The sequence below is a fragment of the Gnatocerus cornutus genome, chromosome 7 (genome assembly GCF_029298725.1).
Source record: "Gnatocerus cornutus isolate USDA-ARS CGAHR chromosome 7, icGnaCorn1.1, whole genome shotgun sequence".
In the NCBI taxonomy this organism is placed as follows: Eukaryota; Metazoa; Arthropoda; class Insecta; order Coleoptera; family Tenebrionidae; genus Gnatocerus; species Gnatocerus cornutus.
This window is the reverse complement of record NC_142239.1, coordinates 11,846,194-11,872,687: the sequence shown is the minus strand read 5'-3', so window position 1 is coordinate 11,872,687 and position 26,494 is coordinate 11,846,194. Positions and strand designations below refer to the sequence as shown.

The window sequence follows — 26,494 nt, the reverse complement described above, 5'->3', positions numbered from 1 at the left end:
GAGAGGATACTTATTTAGACTCGTCTATTAATTGTATTAAATTTCAAAATTATAGAGCAAAAGAGATAAATTTTGGAATTTTGTATTTTGAGGGTAAGCCAAAATTAAAAAAAAATCTGTTTGGAGCAGTAATTCCGGTAATTTTGAAGCCATGGCAATGAAATTTAGTGAGCTTACTACTTTAGATGTGGTTATAAACTGGGCCAAATGTCAAAGTTATACAGCATACCAGACAAATTTTGGAATTTTTTATTTGGAGGATTAACAGAAAAACACATTTTTGAATTAAAAATGTAGTAGCTCTCGCAAATTTTAGGCCAAAACTATCAAATTTTGAGGAGTTATTATTTTGGACTCGCTGATTGACTGTGCTAAATTGCAAAGTTATAGAATAAAAGAGACAAATTTTGGAATTTTGTATTTTGAGGATAAACCAAAAATTAAAAAAAAAATATGTTTAGGGCTGTAACTCCGATTATTTTAACGCTATGAGAATGAAATTTGCAGAGGATACTAATTTGGACTCCCTTGTTAATCGTATTAAATTTCAAAGTTATAGAGCAAAAGAGACAAATTTTGGAATTTTGTATTTTGAGGGTAAACCAAAATATTTTTTTTTTAATTTGTTTTGAGCTGTAGATCTGGTAATTTTAACGCCATACAATGAAATTTGGAGAAGATACTAACTTAGATGTGATTATTAACTGGACCGAATAACAAAATTATAGAGCATACGAGACAAATTTTGGAATTTTTTATTTGGAAGACTGACACAAAAACATATTTTTTTAATTATAAGGGGTGTAGCTATGGCTAATTTAACGGCAAAACTATTAAATTTGGAGAAGTTATTACTTTGAGCTCTCTTATTAATTGTGCCAAATTGCAAAACTATAGAATGAAAAAGACAAATATTGGAAATTTTTATTTTGAGGGTAAACCAAAAATTTTCAAAAAAATTGTTTAGGGCTGTAACTCCACTAATTTTAACGCTAAGACAATGCAATTTGGTGAGGTTACTAACTAGACATTAACTAGACCAAATAGCACATTTATAGAGCGTACAAGACAAATTTTCAAAATTTTTTGTTCGAAACATTAACAGAAAAACATTTTTTTAAATTAAAAAGCGTGTATCTCTGACTTTATCAAAAATATCACAAAAAGTACTAATCCTATCGATGAGTTTTATGGATCGTTGCAAAGCTTATTAAATTGCCTTTCCAAAACCCTGTCGAGCATTTCCACAACTTCCACAAATTTCCAAGAAAACCCGAAGAAAACAAATTTTTATACAGTAGAACCTAAAAATCATTTTTCACGAATATCTCTGAATCCGGCCCTGATGGAATAAGACGGACTTCAGATTCAAACTCAGGACGCAAAACCGTTTTAAAAACAACTTTCCACTTCTCCAACACAGAATTTGTTGACTACTGATATTGAACAACTTTATCTGTTTTTATTTACATTGATTTACTCATCGGTGCCTGAAATTTTATTTCCTCCCAAAGCCAAATATGGCCACAAAATTACCGCCATTGCAAATTTAACAGTCCTAAGCTGAAGAAAAGGCTCCGGAAGGCGAAGCCTAAAATAATATAATAAATAAAAGCCTAAAAATAACCCGTGAGACCACCAGCAGAGATAAGCGAGTGGCATCTCAAAACAGATAAAAACAATAAATTTGAGATTAATCTCTGATAATTCCCATCTCGCGATAAAACCGCTCCCGATCTTCCAGAATTTCAACTTTCGCACCTGAACCCATCCATCACCGTTTAACTAATTTTTGATGAGGAGGTCCTTGCGAAATCTACAGAAGCCGTTGCGCCCCTCGTCCAAAAATTCGTTTGGTAAATCCGCGACCACCTGCGAAGTGGTTTGATCCGATCTCGTATTATCAATAATTCAAAGTTATTTAGTTTAGATAATAAAATCGTGTAATCTTGAAATTATAAATAGGCGAAAATCGAAATGCTCGTTTCTTAGTTGATAGTGTCTTGGCCATGGTGGTTTTAAGGAGAGAGGTACTGTATAAATTTTTATTTTGGGAGTCGGTTCGCACACGTCTTCTCCCTTCTCTGGGGGTCAAGACGTCTTAGGGTGACTCAATTTCGCTTTTGTTACATAATTGGAAGCACAAAACATGTCAAAAACGTGTCATAGCAGCGATACGTGGACAAACGTGTTCTTCTCGATCGTTGGACACTTCCGATGTGGGAAAGCAACATCTCGCCGGATTTACATAAAACTGCCGAATTCAACAGATGTCCCCCATAAAGGTCAATCCAATATTGCCGATGATTTATCCGCCGGCATTACGAAATCGGTCAAGTTATCCGAATTAGCCCGGAAGGGGGTGGTAATTTCTAAGGGGGTGGTTCAATAATCAAAGTGTCGCAGCGGTTATTAGCTCGTATATCAGCAGACAGCTGCCAATGATGGCAGTTTGACCTCGTGCTGTCTTTGTTTTGGCGTGACGACCCTTTAGCGAAGGGGCGACTGTACCTTGTCTTATATGATCAATTATCTACTTCTTGTTTTGACATTTAGGAAATAACTTTTAGATAACTTGAGATTGAATACGGTTCCGGGCGCAACTTGATCGTTTATAACAGGGTGAGATGCGAGGGATGGATGCGGACGGAACGCGCGATAATTAAAATAACAAACGGGGAAGTTCATTTCTGAAAATAATGGGGGATCATAAAAACTCGTTATTATTATTCTAATTACAATTAATCAAAGGCGGCAGTGATTCGGGCGGTTCTTACGCTGAGCGATTTTGCGCGTTCAATTTTTTGGTAAATTCTTTTCTTTGATTTGCGCAATTTTCTAATCTGCAACTGAAACTTTAAATTATTAATCTCTTCTAATTTCATTGCCGTCGAGTTAATTAATTGAGGTAGAGCTTTAATAAACTTTTTTCGCAGTTTTCAGTTCATCTAAAAAATTTAAATTTCTAAAATCAGTCGCTTTTCTTCTAGAATTTTGACATTTAGTGCAATTAATAAAGAAGTCAATATTAGTATCCTCCTAAAATTTAATTGATGTGACGTTAAAATTACCAAAGTTATAAGCTTTTATAAAATTATTTTAGAAATTTTAGGTTTATCTTCAAAATTCCTGTTTGACTAAACATTTTGAAATTTAGCACACATAATAAGCAACTTCAAATAAATAACTGCCCCAAATTTGATTGCTGTATCGATAAAACTACTAAAGTTACAACCCCTAATAAACAATTTTTACAGTTTTTGGTTCATTCATAAAATAATCATAAAATAAAAATTTGTAAAATCCCTCTCTTTTTCTTTATAATTTTGAAATTGGGTACTGTCAATAAAAGAGTCTAAATTAGCAACCTTGCAAAATTTGGTTGCTGTGGCATTAAAACTACCAAAATTACAATCCTTACTAATTAGCAACTTAATTTTCCGTTCATCCATAAAATAAAAATTTCTAAAATCCGTCACTTTTGTTCTAGAATTTTGAAATGTGGCACTGTCAATAAGAAAGTCTAAGTTAGTACCCTTCTCAAATTTGATTGCTCTGGCATTAAAATTGCTACAATTACAACCCTTGATATTTTCGCATTTTTTAGTTTTTTCATAAAACAAAAAATTCTAAAATCCGTCGCTTATGGTTAATAATTTTGAATTCTGGCACAGTTAATAGGGAATTCTAAATTAGCAATTTCCCTAAATTTGGTTTTAGTGGCGTTAAAATTACCAAACAAAAAAGTTTAAAAAATGATTTTTGGAAATTTTAGGTTCAGCTTCTAAAAAAAATTCCCACATTTTTTTGGATTTAACATAAAGTTTTGAAATGTTGCACGGATAGTAATTAAGTCTAAATTAGTAACCTCGCAAAATTTGGTTGCTGTGGCATTAAAACTCCCAAGATTACAATCCTTAATAATTAGCAACTTAATTTTCTGTTCATCGATAAAATAAAAATTTCTAAAATCCGGCGCTTCTGTTCTATAATTTTGAAATTTTGCACAGTCAATAAGAGACTCTAACCTCCCCAAATTTGATTGGTGTGGCATTAAAATTGTGAAAATTACAACCCTTAACTGAATTTTTACGCATTTTTTAGTTCTTCCATAAAACAAAATTTTCTAAAATTCCTCGCTTATGTCCAATAATTTTAAAGTTTGGCACAGTTAATAAGGAAGTCAAAATTAGCAACTTCCTAAAATTTGATGGCTTTGGCGTTTAAATTACCAAAATTACAACCCTTAATTAATGTTTTTCTTAATTTTTGGTCTATCTCTAAAATAAAATTCTTTAAAATCCGTTCTTTTGTTTTATAATTTTGAAATTTAGCACAGTCAATAAGGGAGTCCAAGTTAGTAACCTCCCCAAATTTGATTACTGTGGCATTTAAATTGCCAAAATTACAACCCTTAACTAAATTTTTTCGCATTTTTTAGTTCTTCCATTAAACAAAAATTTCTAAAATTTGTCGCTTATGTCCTACAATTTTAAAATTTATCACAATAAATAAGGAATTCTAAATTAGCAACTTTCCTAAATTTGATTTTAGTGGTTTTAAACAACCAAAATTACAACCCTTAATAAAATTTTTTTACAATTTTTGCTTCATCCATAAAATAAAAATTTCTAAAATCCGTCGCTTTTGCTCTATAATTTTGAAATTTAGCGCAGATAATAAGAAACTCCAGGTTAGCAACCTCCCTAAATTTGATTTCAGTGGCATTAAAATTTACCAAATTACATTTTTTTTAACACTTTTTGGTTCATTCCAAAATAAAAATTTCTAAAATCCGTCGCGTTTCTTCTATTATTTTGAAATTTGACACAATTAATAAGGGGGTCTAAATTAGTAACCTCCCCAAATTTAATGGCAGTAGCATTAAAATTACCAAAATAACAGCCCTCAATTTTTGTATTCGCAATTTTTGGTTCATTCATAAAATAAAAATTTCTAAAATCCGTCGCTTTAGTTCAGTAATTTTGAAATTTTGCACAGACAATAAGGGAGTGTCTAATTTAGTAACCCCCCCAAATTTGATTGCTGTGGCATGAAAATTGTCAAAATTATAAGCTTTATCTAATTTTTTTTTATATTTTTTAGTTCTTCTATAAAACAAAAATTTCTAAAATTCGTCGTTTGGGCCCCCTTAATTTTGAAATTTGGCATAATTTATAAGGAATTCTAAATTAGTAACTTCGGCAAATTAAGGTGGTGTGGCGTTAAAACTGCTGAAATTACATCCCTTTATTAATTTTTCTCGCAGATTTTGGTTCATCCATAAAAAAGTCTAAAATTCGTCTTTTTTGTTTTACCTATAATAATGAAATTTGACTCAATTAATAAGGAGATCGTAATCAGTAACCTCACAAAATTTGATTGCTGTGATATTAAAACAACCAAAATTACAACCCTTAATTAAAAATTTTTACAATTTTTGGTTCATGCACAAAATAATAAAAATTTCTAAAACACGTCGCTTTTGTTCTATACTTTTAAAATTTGACACAATTAATAAGGGGGTCTAAAATAGTAACCTCCCCAAATTTGACTGCGGTAACATTAAAATTACCTAAATTACAACCCTTAATTATGTTATTCGCAATTTTTGGTTCATTCTTAAAATAAAAGTTTCTAAAATCCGTCGCTTTAGCTCAATAATTTTGAAATTTGGCCCACCTAATAAGAAAGCCTAAATTAGCAATCTCCCCAAATTTGATTCCAGTGGCGTTAAAATTACCAAAGTTAGAAGTCTTAAAATGAAACTGTTTGCGTAAACGAGTGTAATTAATAAATGCTCCTTGACCCCAGCTGATTCTACGCTCATGAAAGCCAACGCAACGTCCAAAAATGCAAAGCCACCGTTGATTGATATCGAAGAGAGACAAACTGTTAAAATTGTGAAACCCAAACCCAAAACGCGTCTTATAATTTTTCATCGTGTCCACCATTGACCACCGAAGATTTATGTCCATTGTCCGGCAGAATTCCTCCGCTACCATTGCCAATATTCAGCCAAGCCCAAAGATAACAATCAGAGGTGTCTCTTTCAAAGCGTTTGTCACCTTCAAGTGCGAAAATATCCCCTATCCTAAATAAGATTTCTTCAGGGTCTAAACTTGCGGAAAGGTATCGAGTAATCGGTTTATTAACAGTCCAACGCGTACATATCGGAAGCTCTTTGGTGTATTGATCGAATCTATTGAAAGTTGTCCGGTAAAGTGGTCCTTCTAACTACTGGAGATGCTCCAAGGATGAATCCCAATGTTGGTAAATTTGGGGTGTTGTACCATTGACAGCTGAAGTGATGCATCTGTTCTCGCGTAACAAAAGTGACCCAAATGGAGACACTGATTGATTTTTCTGTGTCTTTTGACAAAGAATTAGGTGATATGTTTGCGAGTTTCTGGAAAGGGGAGTTTGAGTGACGGAAATTCGCGGTTAATCCCTTGAAATTTCGGAGTTGTACAACGATTTCCAGCGCACAAAGGAGGAGGATGTGAGCATGTCTAAGCCCTCAGGATAGAGCTTTACCATGTCGACGTCACTTAAAACCAACGGGCGGTCTCTTTCGGAGGTGTCAACTATCCCATGATCACTTATTCCCATCCTCAGGTAAAACGGTAGCATCTTTGAATTTCGCCGAAATCCTCCATGAATGGGCCCCGCTGGTATTGTCCGACATTCGTGACGGAATGCCATTTTTCCAACAAATCCCCACAATTAAACACGAGATAAATGAAGTCATTACTTCGGGGTTGAAAGGGATGATGTATGCGAGGGCTGTAAAAAATCCGCGTCAGGTCGGATGGTCATCAAAGGGGTGTTATGACGCAGCATCTGCGTGGAAAATAAACGGACACGGAATTAATTACCCCGCTTTATCACCCCCTCGCAACTTCCAAACTTCCATTAGAAAAATTTCATTTTGTACTTACCTAACTCACCTTATCAACTTCATTAATTATTCGTGGCTGAAAGAAGTTTCGGTCGGGGAAATTGCGCGAGCGAGAGTTGGCACGCCTGCTGGAAAAATCGGGGGAAATCATGCGCGAAATTCGCAGCTGACTTACAACTAAGCATCTTTGAACATTGATGACTTATGAGTTTCGGCGAAATTGATACCAAACTCCCCACAGAAGATTAATTAGACGGAAGACGGGGGAAAAATGAAAAAACCCAGTGTCGCCACCTGTCGCCGGACCACCCAAACCACCTCCTTCAGGTGCACAGGTGACTCGGATCGATGCGAACCTGTCTTTCCACTTCAAGGAGCATCCGTTGGATGGCGCCACTTCACCTCTTACTTATCACTCCGATAGTTCACAATCGCACTTTGTACTCTCTCGCCAACTTGATTAATTAATTACTTATCCGAAGACAAGTCCTGCTCTGGAAAGTGTCAATTAATTCAATTAGGTAAATAATTCATGACAAAAACGAGCGTAAAATATGGATAGAAAGTCCGATTATTGGAAAGTCGTCGTGGTCAATTCACACGCAATGGCTGTCTTTGTCGTCCTTAAGACTTCGATGGTATCGATTTTGAAGCGTTGGACTGGAACGGATACATAAAAATTGAATCCGACTTGGATTATCTGGGCGTTATCAATTATCCCGTCATGCTTCGCGGAGGCGGGAGTTTTTATGAAGGAGGGTGCAAAGACATGATTTCTTCATTTGTGAAATGAAATTTTAAAGTGGCGGCGAGACGGCGGCAGCAAATTTAGAATCACGACGATCATAAGCGACGCTTGGAACTTTTTATTCTGAAATATTACGAGCAATAATCGCTTATACAGAGTGTTAGGTAACTAAATTACAGTACTTTCGAATAAGAAGGAAAATTGTTGGAAAATTTTCTTGTTAGAACAAAACCAAATTCTAGTTCAACAGATTTAAGTATAAAGATTTATTAGATTTATTGTGTTACTTTGTGGGCTAAATTGCAAAATTTCTAAAAAATACGGAAAATTTTTGAATTGAGGACGAAATCATCCTAAAACTTTTGCATTAAATTATGTAAATTCAACAGTTTTAAAGATAGAGCAATAAAATTTGGGAAATTTGTTACTTTAGAGACACTTATTGAGTGTATTAAATTACGTAACTTTATATCAAGAAGTAAACATTTTGAATTTTTTTTTTCGGGTGATGAAGTCAAATTCAAAATTTTTGATTAAATTCTGTAAATTCAACAGTTTTTATGTGAAAGTAATGAAATTTGGGAAATTTATGACCCTTAGGGCGCTAATTGTGTGTGCTAAATTGCAAAATTTTAGAACAAGAAATAACAAATTTACAAATTTTTATTATTGGGGACAAACTCGTATTCAAAATTTTAAATTAAATTTTGTAAATCCGACAATTTTAAAGGTAGAATAGCAAAATTTGGACAATTTATTACTTTAAAGGCGCATATTGAGTGTACCAAATTACATAAGTGTACAATAAGAATTAAGAATTTTGGAATTTTTTTATTATGTATTTTATTCGACAAATTAAAAATCAAAAATTTCTATTAAACTCTGTAAGTTTGACAGTTTTGATGTCAAAGTAATGAAATTTGGAGTATTTATTACTTTAGCAGCGCTTATTGTTTGTGCCTAATTGCAAAATTGTAGAGCGAGAAGTACCAATTTTTCAAATTTTTATTAGTGGGGACAAACTAGTATTCAAAATTTTGCATTAAATTCTGGAATTTTTAAGGTAGAGCAATGAAATTTGGAGGATTTGGTACTTTGGAGGCGTTTATTCAGTGTACCAAAATGCATATGTTTACATCAAGAAGTAAGAATTTTGGATTTTTTTTATTATTGCGACAAACTCAAAATCAAAATTTTCGATTAAATTCTGTAAGTTTGAAAGTTTTGACGTGAAAGTGATGAAATTTCGGGTATTTTTTACTCTAGGGGTACTCAATGTTTGTGCCTAAATGCAAAATTTTAGAACAAGAAATAACAATTTTACAAATTTTTATTAGTGGGAACGAACTCGTATTCAAAATTTTTCATTAAATTTTGTAAGTCCGGCAGTTTTAAAGGTAGAGCAGTGAAATTTGGAGAATTTGTTATTATGGGGACGTTTATTGAGTGTACGAAAATACATAAGATTACATAAAAAATTAAGAATTTTGGAATTTTTTTATTGTTGTGCAAAAAACTCGAAAGTCAAAATTTTCTATTAAATTCTCTAAGTTTGACAGTTTTTACGTGAAAGTAATGAAATTTGAGGGTATTTATTAGTTAAAGAGCGCTTATTGTTTGTGCCCAATTGCAAAATTTTAGAACGGAAAATTATCCAAATTTTGCATTAAATTCTGTAAGTCGGGCAATTTTAAAGATAGAGCAATGAAATTTAAACAATTTGTTTGTTTGAAGGCGTTCATTGAGTGTACCAAATTACATAAGTTTACATCAAGAAGTGAACATTTTGGAAATTCTTTATTTTTGTGACAAACTCAGAATCAAAATTTTGTATTACATTCTCCAATTTTGACTGGAAAGGTATGAAATTTAAGGGATTTATTATTTTAGGGGCGCTGATTGTGTGTGTCAAATTACAAAATTTTAGAAGAAGAAATAACAATTTTACAAATTTTTATTATTGGGGACAAACTCGTATTCACTATTTTGCGTTAAATTATGTAAATCCGACAATTTTAAAGGTGGAGCAATGAAATTTGGAGAATTTGTTACTTTAAAGGGGTTCATTGAGTGTACCAAATTACATAAGTTTACATCAAAAAGTAAGAATTTTGGAAATTTTTTATTATTGCGACAAACTCAAAATCAAAATTTTCTACAAATTCTGCAAGTTTGACAATTTTGACGTGAAAATAATGTAATTTGGGGTATTTTTTACTTAAGGAGCACTCATTGTTTGTGCCTAATTGCAAAATTTTGGAACAAGAAATAACAATTTTAGAAAATTTCATTATTAGTAGGAACAAACTCGTATTCAAAATTTTGAATTAAATTCTGTAAGTCCGGCAATTTAAACGATAGAGCAGTGAAATTTGGAGATTTTGTTACTTTGGAGACGTGCATTGAGTGCACTAAATTCCATAAGTGTACATCAAGAAGTAGGAATTTTGGAAATTTTTATTCGGGGGACAATGTCAAATGCAAAATTTTTTATTAAATTTTATAAATCCAGCAGTTTTGACGTGAAAGTGATGAAATTTGGGGAATTTATAACTTTAACGGCGCTAATTGTGTGTGCCAAATTGCAAAATTTTACAACAAGAAGTAACAATTTTACAAATTTTTATTATTGGGAACAAACTCGGTACTCACTATTTTGCATTAAATTTTGTACATCCGACAATTTTAAAGGTGGAGCAATGAAATTTGGAGAATTTGTTATTTTAAAGGGGTTCATTGAGTGTACGAAATTACATAAGTTTACATCAAAAAGTAAGAATTTTGGAAATTTTTTATTATTGCGATAAACTCAAAATCAAAATTTTCTATAAATTCTGCAAGTTTGACAATTTTGACGTGAAAATAATGTAATTTGGGGTATTTTTTACTTTAGGAGCACTCATTGTTTGTGCCTAATTGCAAAATTTTCATTATTAGTAGGAACGAACTCGTATTCAAAATTTTGAATTAAATTCTGTAAGTCAATTTAAATGACAGAGCAGTGAAATTTGGAGATTTTGTTACTTTGGAGGCGTGCATTGAGTGCATTAAAGTACATAAGTGTACAACAAGAAGTAACAATTTTAGAAATTTTCATTAGTGGGGAAAAACTCGTATTCAAAATTTTCAATTAAATTCTGTAAGTTTGACAGTTTTGACGTGAAAGTAATGAAATACTTGAAAAATTGCACAACTTTAGAACAAGAAGAAAATAAAATAAAAAATTCCCCACAATTTAGATTAGATTTTAGATAACCCCGAATTACCATCATCCGAATGATCGCATTTCTCAGAAATCTCAAGTCTTTAGATAAGAAAAGTTTCGCCCACATCTCGACTTTTCTCCAATCGCCCGCTCGGCAATAAATATTAATTAGCCATCCATTCCTTCCTCCCGAATTTCGCTGTTGTCAGCAATTAAACTCCGGTCATGTTAAGGGTCGAAACAAGGGCGTGCGGTCGTCGAGGGTGCACTCTAATTGTCGGAAGCAGCCGCCCTCAAACCCTAATGGCTCAATCCTTAATCTCGTCATTATCCATCGTGCGAAAGCGCGACATGAAAGGAAAATCTTTCGTCCCATTATCGGATCGTTTTTTTTCCAGATTGTCGCCGGCTCCGGAGTCCGGGGTTGGTTGGATGGTTCTTCCGACCAACAAAATTGGTTGAAGCTCATCAGGAATTACGACAGTAAAAATGAGGCCAACATGAGATATTATCTGCAAGGAGGGCAAGTAAGTGAAGATTAGATTCTTCCTTTTCGAGACGGTCATTATGGGCAAAGGGGTATTTTAAATCGGGCGCCCCAGGCAAGGTTAAATGTTAGAAAATCGCAATTATAATGGGAGTTTGATGGCGCTAGATACAAATTACCACGTTGCGGATAGATCATGAAGAGTGCGAAAAAGAAACCTTTCGAAAGAGCTTGCAGCAAGGTTGAGCAGATAAGAGGCACTGGTTGTTGTGTAATTCGTTGTTTTCTTTTTCTTTTCGCTAATCGATACGATAAAACGATTCACTATGGAAGTTTTAACAAAACACACTTCACGCATATCATGTCATCAAAATCTCATTTTACAGTCATAAATTAATAATAATATTGTTAACCATGGCGAGGTGTGTGCGACCTAAGCACGCGACATTTGCTGCGAACTTTCATCAATTTTTCAGAGTTTTGGTCGATAATCGTTGGCACGTTCACTAATCGGGTTCACTGACAAGAAAGAACACTTAAATTAGGGCGAAGTTATTAAGGGTCTGAACACTGAAAAAGTTCTTTTGTCCTATTAGAAATCAAAATTCTCAAAAATTCGGCAAATTCTCTAGGAAAAAATTAAATTAAGAAAAATGGTTAAAAAGACCAAAAAAGAAATTTGTAGCCGAAAGACGTTGACAACAAATTAACCACCATTTTAAGTTTTAATTTTTGAAATTTTGGAAATTTATTATTGCAACAAACACAAAATCAAACTTTTCTTTTAAACTCTGTAAGTGGGGCAGTTTTGACGTGAAAGTAATGAAATTTGGGGTGTTTATTATTTTAGCAGCGCAAAAATTGCAAAATTTTAGAACAAAAACTAACAATTTTACAATTTTTTTTTAGTGAGAGCAAACTTGCATTCAAAATTTTTGCATTTTGCAATTTTAAAGGTAGAGCAATGAAATTCGAAGAATTTGTTACTTTAGAAGCGTTTATTGAGTGTACCTAATTACAAAAATTTACATCAAGAAATAAGAATTTTAATTTTTTTTTTATTATGGCGGCAAACTCGAAATCAATTTTGACGTGAAAGTAATAAAAGTTGGGGCATTTATTACTTTAGGGGCGTTCAATGTTTGTACCCAATTGAAAATTTTAGAACAAAAAGTACTAATTTTACAAATTTTTATTAGTGGAGGCAATCTCGTTTTCAAAATTTTGCATTAAATTTTGTAAGTCCGACAATTTTGAAGGTAAAGTAATGAAAATTGTAGAAGTTGTTACTTTGGAGGCACTTATTTAGTGTACCAAGTTATATAAGTTTAGATCAAGAAGTAAAAATTTTGGATTTTTTTATTATTGCGACAAACTCAAAATCAAAATTTTCTTTTAAATTCTGTAAGTTTGACAGTTTTGACGTGAAATTATTGAAATTTGGTGTATTTTTTACTTTAGGGGCGCTCATTGTTTGCGCCTATTTGCAAGATTTTAGATCAAGAAATAACAATTTTACAAATTTTCATTATTTGGGAGAAACTCGTATTCAAAATTTTGCATTAAATTTTGTAAGCCAGGCAATTTTAAAGATAGAGCAATGAAATTTGGAGCATTTATTACTTTGGGGGCGTTTATTCGGTGTATTAAATTACATAAGTTTACATAAAAAAATAGGAGTTTTGGAAATTTTTTTTAGTATTGCGACAAATTCAAAATCAAAATTTTCTATTAAATGTTGTAAATTTAACACTTTTGACGTGAAAGTGATGAAATTTGGGAAATTTATTTGTTACTTTAAGGGCGCTTATTGTTTGTATCTATTTGCAAAATTTTAGAACAAGAAGCACCAATTTTACAAATTTTTATTATTTGGGACAAACTTGTATTCAAAATTTTACATTAAAGCTTGTAACTCCGACAATTTTGAAGGTAGATCAATGAAATTTGACAAATTTGTTACTTTGGAGGCGTTTATTGAGTGAACCAAACTACATAATTTTAAATCAAGAATTAATAATTTTGGAAATTTTTTAATATTGCGACAAACTCAAATCTATTAAATTCCGTAAGTTTGACAGTTTTCACGTGAAAGTAACGAAATTTGGGGAGTTTATTACTTTGGCTCCGCTCATTGAGAGTACCAAATTGCATAAGTTTACATCAAGAAATAAGAATTTTTAAAATTTTTTTATTATTGCGACAAACTCAAAATCAAAATTTTCTAATAAATTTTGTAACTTTGAGAATTTTGACGTGAAATTAATGAAATTTGGGGTATTTATTACTCTAGGGCCGTTCATTCTTTGTGTCTAATTGCAAAATTTTAGATCAAGAAGTAACAATTTTACAAATTTTTATTAGTGGGGACGAACTCGTATTCAAAACTTTGTATTAAATTTTCTAAATCCGGCTATTTTACAGGTAGAGCAATGATATTTAGGGAATTTAAAGCCGAAAGACGTTAAAAACAAATTATCCAGAATTCGAGATTTTTAAATTTTTGGAGTTTTGGAATTCTGTAATTCTACGAATTGTGTTAATAGTTTGGTAATAAAAACAACATTAGAGTTCGAATTGAAAGAAAATTCTTAAATCCCCAAAAACTTGTTACATTCCTAAAAAGGAAAGAAAAAACCCAAAATGAAAGGAATCAGAGCCTAAAAACTGGCCCACAATTTACTTTGCACTTGCCTGCGTTTTTTCCTCGTCTTTGCATAATTATGACTGGAGGCCCGTGAAACTAAAATTACCGATTTCTCTCCCGTCAGTTTTTTTTACAGTCTGTCTTTCAGCTATGGTACGAAACCTGCGTTGACATCCTCGCCGGAACGGAGATCGTCCTGGGCCCCAAGGAGCCCTTGAACCTCCAGGACATGTTCGGCGATTCCACTTCGGCCGACGAAAAATCCGACCGAGAAACGGGTAAGTCCTAATGAAAATGGTCGTAATCACCCCCAAAATCCGCAAAACAACCCCATCAATCACCTCGAAGACGCCGTAACCCCATGACGCAAAATCCATGACTGTGTCCATCTGTCTGACACCGCATTACTCATAATAAACGCCAAAAGACCATAAATAACGTTTGACGCCCTATGACAACTCTATATCGGCAAGGGTTCATGCCACAATGGCCGTGGTAATCCGGGTAGGCGCTGACACGGCCTATGTCACGTGACCATTGTGCTTCCCTTCGATTGATTTCGGGCGATTTTTGAAGGAACTCGGTAACGGTCAGCGGATCGCATCCTGTGGAAAAACAATCCACCCTTGATTTGCGCCAATTACCCCGTCAAATGGAGTCAAGGGTTGGCGCAAATGCCGGATATGGTCAGCGTTTTCCGGTGCTCGTCGGAAATCAAAATTAAATCGCGTGCAACGACGAATTTTTACGTTTTCTAAGAGGGATGAAAACCCCACACGCCTTACATGTGTAACCCCATTAGATCCGAATAATAAATATGCGACAGAGGCGTGCATAACAACCCCACAGCGACAATGAGCGAACATATCCCCGTAATAAATCCGATTAATCCCAGCTGTGCATTTTGCAAACATTTTAAATTGACATCAACCCTTAAAAAAACGGGGGTTGGTACAGCATCCTCGACTTATTCCGAGTCATTTGAAATTGAGATGTCGGTTAGAGATGCCGTTTTTTGATAACTGGAGATGGCGGGGTGATACCGCCATATGGCGCGGCTTTTGTTTTTAATGATGAATTAAATGAGGGGTCGGAGGGCAGATGTCAATTGAGGGTGAAATTCATACACCTGACTTTCAACCGCCAGATTTACAACGACGAATTTTGAACGCGGCGAGGCACTTGCCTCGGGCGACAAGGCGTCTGCCTCAGGCGAAAATACATCATTGCTGAGGTAATTAAATAAGCTTTCCAACGAACTACAGAAGTCGCCGGGAAAGTCAGTTGTTGCCGAGATATTTGAGAAAATCTGTTTTCAAACTTCATTTTAAAGGGGCTGCTTTTTAATGCGGTCTCCAACATATTATTATCTCTTGTCGTTTTGAAGTTACATGATAATGAATTTGGAGGCACCAGATGTCTGGAAAAAAGTTCATGTGAAATTTTGAACAATTCCTTTCCAAAATTTTCATTCTCTTTTTTTTAGTCAATGAACAAACTAAGAACTTTTCATTATTAAGAGGTTTTCTAAAATTCTGTGCTGTGTTAGCATTAAAGTCTCTTTGAAACTTAATATGTGCTTAGAAGTTACGATTTTGTACACAGTGGCATTGTTTTTTTAATAAAATTGTTCAATAATAACAAAAAAATTAGAATTTTTATTTTGAGAAGTAACCAAAAATTTCCAAAAAAAATGTTTAAAGCTATTATTCTCGTAATTTTAACGCCATAACAACGAAATTTAGGGAGGGTACTAACTTAGATGTGGTTATTAACCAGGCTAAATTGCAAAATTATAGAGCATACGAGACAAATTTTGTAATTTTTTATTTGGAAAATTAACAGAAAAAACATTTTTTTAATTAAAAAGCGTGTAGCTCAAGTAATTTTAACACCAAAACTATCAAATTTATAAAAGTTATTACTTTGGTCTCGCTTATTAACTGTCCTAAATTGTAAAATTATAGAATAAAAAAGGCAAATTTTGGAATTTTTTTAATTTTGAGGATAAACCAAAAATTTTCAAAAAATATGTCTACGGCTGTAACTTTGGTAATTTCAACGCCATTGCAATGAAATTTGGTGAAGTTACTAAGTCAGACGTGGTTATTAACTGGGTCTAAAGGCAAAATTATAGACCATTCGAGACAAATTTTGCAATTTTTTATTTTGAAGATTAACAGAAAAACACATTTTTTTAATCAGAAAACGTGTAGCTTTGGTAAATTTAACACCAAAACTATCAAGTTTGGAAGAGTTATTACTTTAGTCACCCTTATTAACTGTCCTAAATTTCAAAATTATAAAGTAAAAAAGGCTTTTTTGGATTTTTTTTATTTTGAGGATAAACCAAAAATTTTCAAAAAATGTGTTTATGGCTACAATTCTGGAAATTTTAACGCCATGATAACGAAATTTGGTGAGGTTACTAATTTAGATGTGGTGATTAACAGGGCCAAAAATCAAAAATATAGAGCATACAAGACAAATTTTGGAATTTTTTATTTTAAAGATAATCAGAAAAATAATTTTTTTTAATCAAAAAGCGCGTAGCTTTGCCAAATTCTACCCCAAAATTATCAAATTTACAAGAGTTATTACTATGGACTTGCTTATCAACTCTGCCAAAGTGCAAAATTATAGAACAAAAGAGACAAATTTTGAAATTATTTATTTTGACAATAAACCAAAAATTACTAACCTGAACGATGAACATGATGGGGTCGTTAAAAAGTTTATTAAATTGCCTTTCCAAAACACTGTCGAGCAATTCCATAATTTTGCAAGTTTACAAGAAAAACTAGAATAAATAAATTTTCTGAATCCGCATCTGTTTTTTTTTTCCAAAAATTTTGAAGAGCGCCCTTAAAACCGATTAAATGTGCCTGGCGCCGGTCCTGGCTTCTATCTGCATGACGTGATGCGATAACTCACGCTGGCAATGATCTTAAACCGATTAAAATCGCACAAGATATCTGTCTCCTTGACTCTTAATTTTTTCGAAAATAATTCCTCGAATGAATTGCAATGACCGCCGCCGTTAATTCCAATTATCCATCAATATTTTACCATTACCAATGTAAGTAATGTGAACAACAAATGCTAAAGAGCAAATTTATGCTTAGGCGGCACAAGTTTAGTCGTGTGTGCATAACAAATTATAATAAAGAAAATAATAAATTAAACATTAAAGCGAATTGGACGTTAACAGGTGGCCTATATGCTCAACATTTACATGCTCGACATTCACCTTTAACTTCAGGTCACTACTTTCCATTCATTTTTATTGACTTTGCGATACGAAGGAGTTTCGTAAATTGCGAATTTTTAATCAGTTCGAACGGTAATCTAATCAGTTCACGTGAAAATTTGATGGAAATGGGAGCGAGTTGTGACTCTGAAGGAAAAAACGCGAATTTTGATCGTGAGTTGGCTGTAAATTGATTTAAGCAAATTTATGATCAGCAATTGTAAATTTTAATTCACCGAAATTTACCGGAAAATGACAATGAGTAAATAATCGATCATTTATTTAGTTTGTAAGGAAAACGCACAAATTGAGTTTTGGATCATCAGTTGTAATAATTTTGATCAGGGATTGAAATGTGTTAACGTAGGATTAATTTATGACCTCAAATCATTTCTAATTGATCGAATCTGAGTTGCTTATGATCATTGTAAAATCAGCTTATTTTCTTATGATCACATCAGAATGATATTGATCATAAAAGTTTGGATTTTGATTCATTGGAATTCATAGGAAAGTGACTGATCAATTTTGGCATTTTGAAGATTTCACAGATCATTAAATCATCGATCATTTATTTGGTAAGGAAAACACACAAAGGGAGTTTTGAATCAACAATTATAACGATTTTGATCGGGACGTAGAGCGAGCTAACATAAGTAATTGATCAAATCTGCGTAAATTTACAAATTGTGATCCAACAATCAATTGATTGTGCCCAATTTTGGCAGTTTTAAAGATAGAACCGCTCAATAAATGATCGATCATTCACGCTCAATGAATTCGTCAAAATTTACCGGAAAATGAGTTTTTGATTAAAAATCGTAATGATTTTGATTAGGAATAGAAATGTGTTAACGTAGAATTGATTTATGACTTCAAATCATCTCCAATTGATCGAATCTGCGTTGCTTATGATCATTGTAAGTTCAACAATTTTTTTTATGATAACATCGGAAAGTTTGGATTTTGATTCACAGAAAAATAACTGATCAATTTTGGAATTTAAAAGATTTAACAGATCAATAAATGATCGAAAAAAGAAGTTTTTGATTATCAATTGTAATGATTCTGATCAAGACCTTAAGCCAGCTAACATTAGTAATTGATCGAACCTGCTTAAATTTACAAATTGTGATCAAACGATCAATTGATCGTGTTCAATTTCGACAGTTTTAAAGATTCAACCGTTCAATAAATGATCGATCATTCACGCTAAATTAATTCATCGGAATTTACCGGAAAATGACTGATCAATTTTGGCATTTTGAAGGTTTGACCAATAACTAAGTGACAGTTATTGATCAGAAATTGTAATGATTATGATCAGGAACTGAAATGTCTTAACATAGAATTGATTTATACCCTTAAATCATTACAAATTGATCGAATCTGGGTTGATATAATCATGGTAAGATCAGCAAATTTTCTTATGATTATCTCAGAATGATATTGATCATATAAGTTTAAAATTCATCGGAATTCACAGGAAAATGACTAATCAATTTAAGCTTTTTGAAGATTTGATAGATCAATAAATGATCAATTCAGTTTGTGGGAAAAACACAAGAGTGTAATGATTTTGATCAGGACCTGGACGCCAATTGTGATCAAACGATCAATTGATCGCGCCCAATTTCGGCAGTTTTAGGATCGAACCGCTCAATAAATGATCGATCATTCACGCTCAATCAATTCAGTGACAGAATGATTTGTATAAACAATTTGAAAATTATGTTTATCTATTCTGTCCCATCACCCACCAGCTCCTGATTGTCCCATTACTATGCAGCCTTCGCCAATTAATCAAATTGTCGTCCCACACGAATGACTCTACTTCTTTGCAACAATTAAATTAGTCGTCACCTCTTTTAACGAACTTTATTGGGATTCCCACACTCTTAATTAAATTCGTTTGAATTTAAAATAGTGGTACCGTATGGGCTGATGGGTCGAACCACCTGTGCCGTCTTTGGAGCATAACTGGAACGTTAGTGAAGGGGGTGGACACCTGTTATGCCCCAAAGTCGGAGAAAATTTCCAGCAAAACCGTTGATAATAAAATCACTTATCAATCGGAATCACGTGCGAGGGTTAAAACGAAATTACCCCTGACTTACCTCCCCTTTGACCGGAAACCTCCCACTATCGGGATTATTACATTATCTCAACGGGGTTGGTTAAAAAGAGACGGAAAGAGTCAAGTATGACCAATGGGGTGGCAGGTGAAGGTGCAATATGCCTCGGTGACTTGATGTTGTTGTTAGTTGTGCGTTTAGTACCTGTGGATTAAATCGGGGGTGCTTCTGATTTGTTCGAGTCTTCAACTTTTTTCGCTTTTTTTAGCATCGCAGCACAGCGGCACCGTCGACGAAAGAGAAGACGACGAAGAAGACGAATCCGAAAGTCGCTGTTGCGTGTGCGATCAGCCCTTCAACGACATCGATAAGTGAGTAAACATCTACATAAAGAGTTTAAAATAGTCCGAGGATTATGGTTACTTGTTTTATTAATAATTCAGGTAATCGGTTCGCTTCATGGAGCTCTTAATTAGTAATTACTCTTTTATCGGGGCTGTTTATCGGTTGGAATGTATGTTTGTGGCAACAGTGGAAACGTGACGTGATGCTCCACTCCGTGTACTATTTATTATTTATGACCCGAACATATAGTAATGGGCCCTGTTTCATTATCTCTTTATATGGTTTTAATGTCCTCCTGGTGAATTATGGCGGGTAAATATTTGTTCGGTTGAGGCACGGAAGGGACGGGGTTGTGGAAAGTTTCGCCAGGGTAAGACGCTTTTCTGGTTCCACTTTCCACTTTATTTTCACACTTTAACATTCTTCTTAGTTTCATTTCGTTAGATTTGAGAAGCAGAAATTGTTTTTCAATTTTGGCGCATCCACCATTTTTAAACATTTTTAATAATTTTGGAATTTTTGGAAAATTTTTACATTGTACTGATCGGAGACGAACCAGGGCCAAATAAATTGCTTTCACACGTTTTTTGACTACCAGATTACAAAATTTTAGACCAAGAAAGAAGCAATTTCGTAATCTCGTTTTTGTAATTTCATTTCATTTTATTGTACCGTTGTATATTAAATTCCATATCTCTGGTAATTTTAACTCAAAATGAATAACATTTGCAGAAGTTAATAGTCAAATCATGTTCTTTAACTATGCCAATTTACAAAAATTTAAATCAAGGAAGACGACTTTTGGAATTTTTTGTTTGTAGAATAAGCCAAAAATTGTACATTTTATTTGCATTAAATTCCGTAAATTTGGTAGATTTAATGGTAAAACAATGAAATTTGGAAGAGTTAATTGCTCAAATACGTTTTTTAATTGTGGCAAATTTCAAAACATTAGACCTTAAGAGAAGAAAAATAATTTTTTTTTGTTTTTTTTTTTAATTAATTAATTTTACTATTTTAATTATAAAAATTCGGAATTTTTTTTTTAAGAATAATATTTTCCATTATTAATAAAAATCTGTAATTTTAATAGTTTTAACGCTAAATGATTGAAACTTTTAGGAATTAATCCTCTGACCAAGTTCTTTCTCAATTTATAATTATTTAGACCAAGGAAAAAGAATTTGAGAATTTTTGTTTTCCAAAATAACACAAAAATGTAGATTTTTGTACATAAAATTTCGTAAACTTGGTATCTTGAATACTAAAATCATGAAATTTGGAAGAGTTAATTGACGCAACATTTTTTTAACTGTGCTAAATTACAAAATTTTAGACCTAAAAAGAAAAAAATTAGAAATTTTGTATTTTGTTTAAAGAATAATTTTATCATGATTAATAAAAATTCGTAACTTTGGAAGTTTTAACGCTAAATGAATGAATTTTTTAGGAATTTATAGTCGAACCGTGTTCGTTAATTGTCCCAAATTACAAAAATTTAGACCAAGAAAGAAGAGTTTTGGAATTTTTGGTTTTCAGAATAACACAAAAATGTACATTTTTACATAAAATTTCGTAAAATTGTTTTTTTTAATGCTAAAAACATAAAATTTGGAAGAGTTCATTGTCATAACATATTCTTTAACTGTGCGAAATTTCAAAACATTAGACCTAAGAAGGAAAAATTAGAATTTTTTTTTTCAACTAATTATTCTTACCATTTTTTTTTATAAAAATTCATAATTTTGGTAGTTTCAACGCTGAATGAATAATGAATATAACTTTCAGGAAATAATAGCTTGATCATTTTCTTTAACAGTCTGAAATTGCAAACATTTAGACCAAGAAAAAGAAATTTTGGAATTTTTAGTTTTCAAAATAACACAAAAATGTACATTTTTTTACATAAAATTCCGTAAAATTGTTTTTTATAATGTTAAAAACATAAAATATGGAACAGTTAATTGCCGCAACATATTCTTTAACTGTCCCAAATTACAAAACTTTAGACTTTAAAAGAAAAAAATTAAAACATTTTTTTTCAAAGATTAATTTTTACCATGGTTTATAAAAATTTGTAACGTTGGTAGTATTGATGCAAAATGAAATTAAACTTTCAGGAATTAACAGTCGAACCATGTTCTTTAACTGTCCCAAATTACAAAAATTTGGACCAAGAAAGAAGACTTCTCGAATTTTTGTTTTCAATATAACACAAAAATGAACATTTTTTTGCATACATTTTAGACCCCAAAACATGAGATTTAGATTTTTTTTAAGGATAATAATACCCCCATTTCTATTTAATTCCATAACTTTGGAAGTTTTAGTGCTAAATTAATGAAATTTTGAAGAGTCAGTCTTTCCACCACGTTCTTTAATTGTCTTAAATTACAAATCTTTACGTCAAGAAAGACGATCTCTGAAATTTTTTAATTATAGAAAAAGTCAAAAATGACTATTTTTTACCCTATTATTTTTGGTTTAATATTTTTAGATCCTTAAAATCTTCTAGATTCTGTGGATTTGCCCCACATTCTTCCAATTCACTTTAGATAATCCTTGGATTTTCTAAATTCTCGCTAGTCTTTCATTATCCCCCAGATAATTTTAATAATAATAATTTTAAATTTTGCATATTTGCGGAGCGTTTTCATCGTGAAAATTGAAATTGATGCAAAAAAACCAGTTGTGTTGTCACATCATGAATGAACAGTCCTTGACGAGCCTTCTTATTGAAACCCTTGTTTACCGACCGTTTTTTTATCAATGGACCAGTTATTTACAAAAGTCTGAAAAATGCAAACACTTAATCGATTCCAATGCAAACAGTTTTCATCAATAGGTGTTCCACATAAATAATAACAAATTAGAGTGGTTGTAAATCATGTCAACAAGGTCAATATGTTAACCAAGACCCAAAGTTAGGAGTTGTAGTTGCACACGGATATCAAAAGCTAACAAGAAAGTCCTAAATTTGTCAAAATTAAGCCACTAATCCCAATTTATGACGAGAATTACATAACAGGCTCTCAAGAAAGTTTACCAAAGCACCATCTCATTTTCACCAACCAATCCTTGGTGCAGAAATGAGAAAAAACATGTTGGCACTTTTGTAAACCCTCCTCTAAAACCACCTTAATCTTGGATCCATTAGCGTGGCTGCTAAGACCAAGTTAATGCAAATCGATTAGGCTAAACTATTTTATGACTGCATTAAGCTAAATTAAACAGATTAACAATGAGGATAAGTATCAAAAACGGGAGTCTTTCAGACAAAGAATCATTCCAACTCCAGTCTAGTCCCAGTGAAGATCGCGATGCCTTTTTTTACCCATCAAAGGTACTAATAGTGGGAATCGCACCACTTGTTCCCTTTAATAATTCAACGGCGTTATTGATGACCCATTAATGACACCTTGCGTGTTCTTCATTCTAGATTGGACGACCATCTCATCGTCAAGCATAATTACCGAAGGGACGAGTACAGGTGCGACCTTTGCCCAAAAGCCTACTCCCATCGCCCGTGTCTCATCAAGCACCGATCGGTGGTCCATGGAGAGCACCGGAAGTACCATTGCGAAAACTGCCCTAAGGTAACTCCAACACTCTTTTAACCCAATTTAACGGCGATTTTTGCAGACTTTTACCGATCCTAGTAACCTCCAGAGACACATAAGGATCCACCACGTTGGCGCGAGGTCGCACGCGTGCCCGGAGTGCGGAAAGACCTTCGCCACGTCTTCAGGACTCAAGCAGCACACGCACATCCATTCGAGCGTGAAGCCCTTTCAGTGCGAAGTTTGTTTCAAGGTTGGTGGACACCATCTTCGAGGAGGTTTTCATAGTTTTGGTTTTAGGCCTACACGCAGTTCTCGAATTTGTGTCGCCACAAACGCATGCATGCGGATTGTCGCATGCAGATCAAATGCGTCAAGTGCGGACAGTCTTTCTCCACCGTGACGTCGCTTTCGAAGCACAAACGCTTCTGTGACTCCACCACGCCGAGTCCTCAGCAGCAGTTGCCGATGGCTAGCAACAACCCGTTTTCGATGTACAGACCGCCGTGTCATCTGCCGTTCTTTCCGACGCATTTTTCCCCGTATCCGCAGATTTTCCACCCTTCGGGGCCTCCGCCACCTTTCATTAATCCTTTGTTGTTCAACCCCTTACCCAAATTGAAGACGGAGGAGGAGTGCTCGCCTCCGAAGAAGATGAGGATGGCGAGTCCCGAGTTTTCACCGGTGAAGGAGGAGAGGTTTACTCCTCCACGCGTCCCGTCGATTTCCGCGAAGATCAGTCCTCCAACTGCGGAAGAAGCGAATTTGACGCCATCGCCAGCGAGGCCGCTGGTCAACCAACGCGAACACGAAGACTACCCGAAGGATTTGTCGAGACAGACGAAGACTCCACAGTCGGTTAGTAGCGAAGAGGGCGACCAACCTCTGGATTTGAGCTGGAAGAAATCCCGGGTCCCGGAGGAGAAGCTCAAACACGAAATCCGGGATCTTCTTCCTAAGGAAGAAAAAATCGAAGTCGTGGACCTGGAGGACGAGAAAAAAGAGGTGACGCCTCCCATGGCGTACCCGCGCCCCATCCACCCCATGCTCCTGGAGATGTACAGACCGAACTTCTCTTTCTCGCACCAAAACAACGAGAGGTTGCTACCACCTTTTGCACCCCCGAGGTTTCCTTTTCTTAACTCCTTGCAACCCCATCGGATCGACTTGCTCCGACCTGGACTCCAGAATTTCGGTGGGAAGCCGTTCCACGACATGATCCAGCAGCAAACCCAAGGGAAGATGAAGGATAGATACGCGTGTAAATTCTGCGGGAAGGTTTTTCCGCGTTCTGCGAATTTAACACGCCACTTGAGGACCCACACGGGGGAGCAGCCGTACAAATGTCGCTACTGCGAGCGCTCCTTCAGCATCTCGAGTAACCTCCAGAGACACGTGAGGAACATCCACAACAAGGAGAAGCCCTTCAAGTGTCCTCTGTGTGAGCGCTGCTTCGGGCAACAGACCAACCTGGACAGACACCTGAAGAAGCACGAAGCGGACGATGGAAGCGGTGGAGTGGCCGTCGCGGACTCCCCGGGCAGCAGCAACGAGAACGAAAGAGAAGACGCGTGTTTCGACGAAATTCGTTCTTTTATGGGGAAGGTGACGTACACAGGGGGCGAGTACAACCAAACTCGGATCTACACTCCTCCATCTCACAGCGTGATCGACGTGGTGGGGAAGGACGACGAGGATTCAGAAGCGTATTCAGAAGAGCCGCCACCGGAAGACTTCTCCAATAAAATCGAGGACGAAGTGCTCAACAACAACGATCAGACTATAAAAATTTCGACTTAGTGTTAAATTGTAAAAGTCTTGAGTCAGAAATTCAATTTTGAAGTTCCTACACGAATTTTGTCAATTTGACGACACTTTCTTAATGTGCACTGAATTAAGCAATTGTAGCACGTAATTTGCAAGTTTTTTTGACACTCAAGTTTTGACTTCTTGTACATAAGAAAAATGTTTTGTGTGATCACCTCCACTTGTTGTTTGTACATATTTAGGAGGATTACAAGTTTTGTTAGTTATTTTCAAGTAAGGTATTGTATAGTGCAGTTTTCTAAAAGTCTTATTTTTAGGAAAGTCAACTTCAGCCAAAGTTAACGATAATTTTTGTACAAAAAACGTGTTTCAGTTAGGATAAACGTACTAGTTTATAGTTTGTTAATAGTTTATTATACTCATCTAAAATCACTCATATATTAGACAACTATATCACAGTGTAAAATAAATTAATAAATTTATTACAACGATTTCAACGTTTCTTAATTCTAATTATTATCACAAAGATCTATAACTTGCCCCGTTTTTAATTTATTAATTGTTTGTTATACACATTTAAATTTACTCAGTTAATGGAACGTAAATAAATAATTATTATCATCTAAGTAGTAAATTTCAAAATTGTAGAGTAGAAGCGCGACTAATTTTTGAACTTATTATTTTATTGGAAACACCAAAAATTGTCATTTTTTTTATTAAAGTCTGTAACTCTGGTAACTTAAACCTCATGCTAATGAAATTTGAGGAATTCATTAATTTATATTTGGTTATTAAGTGTGTCAAACTTGAAATATCTTCGTTTACCAGAAAAGACAAAAGTTGAATTTTATTGTATTGATGATGAACCAAAACTTTTTGCAAAAATGTTAAGGGCTGTAACTCTGACAATTTTGACGCCACAATAATGAAATTTGAGGAGATTACAAATAAGGACTTGGTTAACTAACTGTGCCAAATTTCAAAATTATCAAGCAAAAGAGATTAATTTCTTGAAATATCTTTTTTGGATCAACTTAAAACTGCGAATTTTTTATTACGAGTTGTAACTCTGATAATTTTAACGCCACAGTAATCAATTTTGGGGAGTTTACTAATTTTGACTTCTTTGTTAAATGTGCCAAAATTCAAAATTACAGAGCAAAAGTGACACATTTTGAAAATTTTTATTTCGAGGATAAACTAAAAACATTTTTTTTGTATTAAAAGCGTGTAACTTTGGAAATTTTAATGCCAAAGTAATCAAATTTAGAGAGGTTACTAATCTGGAGCTGATTACTAACTGTGCCAAATGTCAAAATTATCAAGCGAAAAAAACAGATTTTTTGAAAATTTTCGTTATTGGATGAATTGAAAACTGCGAAATTTTTGATGAAAAATTGTAACTTTGTAAAATTGTAAATTGTAATTTTAACGTCACAGTAATCAAATTTGGGGAGGTTACTAATTTAGACTTGTTTACTAACTATGCCAAACTTCAATATTCTGAAG

The 26,494-nt window shown here is 33.9% G+C and overlaps 1 protein-coding gene across 3 annotated transcripts in view; it reads left to right on the top strand.

Annotated features, from left to right (window-relative positions):
• The window catches only part of ham (hamlet), a 65,001-nt gene extending 39,576 nt beyond the window's left edge, over nt 1–25,425 (top strand). Inside the window, exons 1-7 of one of the 3 annotated variants that reach the window (XM_088040669.1) lie at nt 1,987–2,030; nt 11,253–11,381; nt 14,137–14,266; nt 19,582–19,684; nt 23,098–23,254; nt 23,301–23,471; nt 23,519–25,424. In XM_088040669.1, the coding sequence (XP_087896795.1) occupies nt 2,010–2,030; nt 11,253–11,381; nt 14,137–14,266; nt 19,582–19,684; nt 23,098–23,254; nt 23,301–23,471; nt 23,519–25,018 (2,211 nt within the window). In that variant the 5' untranslated portion in view covers nt 1,987–2,009 and the 3' untranslated portion in view covers nt 25,019–25,424. Of the gene's footprint in view, nt 1–1,986; nt 2,031–11,252; nt 11,382–14,136; nt 14,267–19,581; nt 19,685–23,097; nt 23,255–23,300; nt 23,472–23,518 lie in introns of those variants that run through there. The other 2 variants (XM_088040667.1, XM_088040668.1) reach the window with 2 other exon arrangements.
• Nucleotides 25,426–26,494: the final 1,069 nt, after the last annotated feature.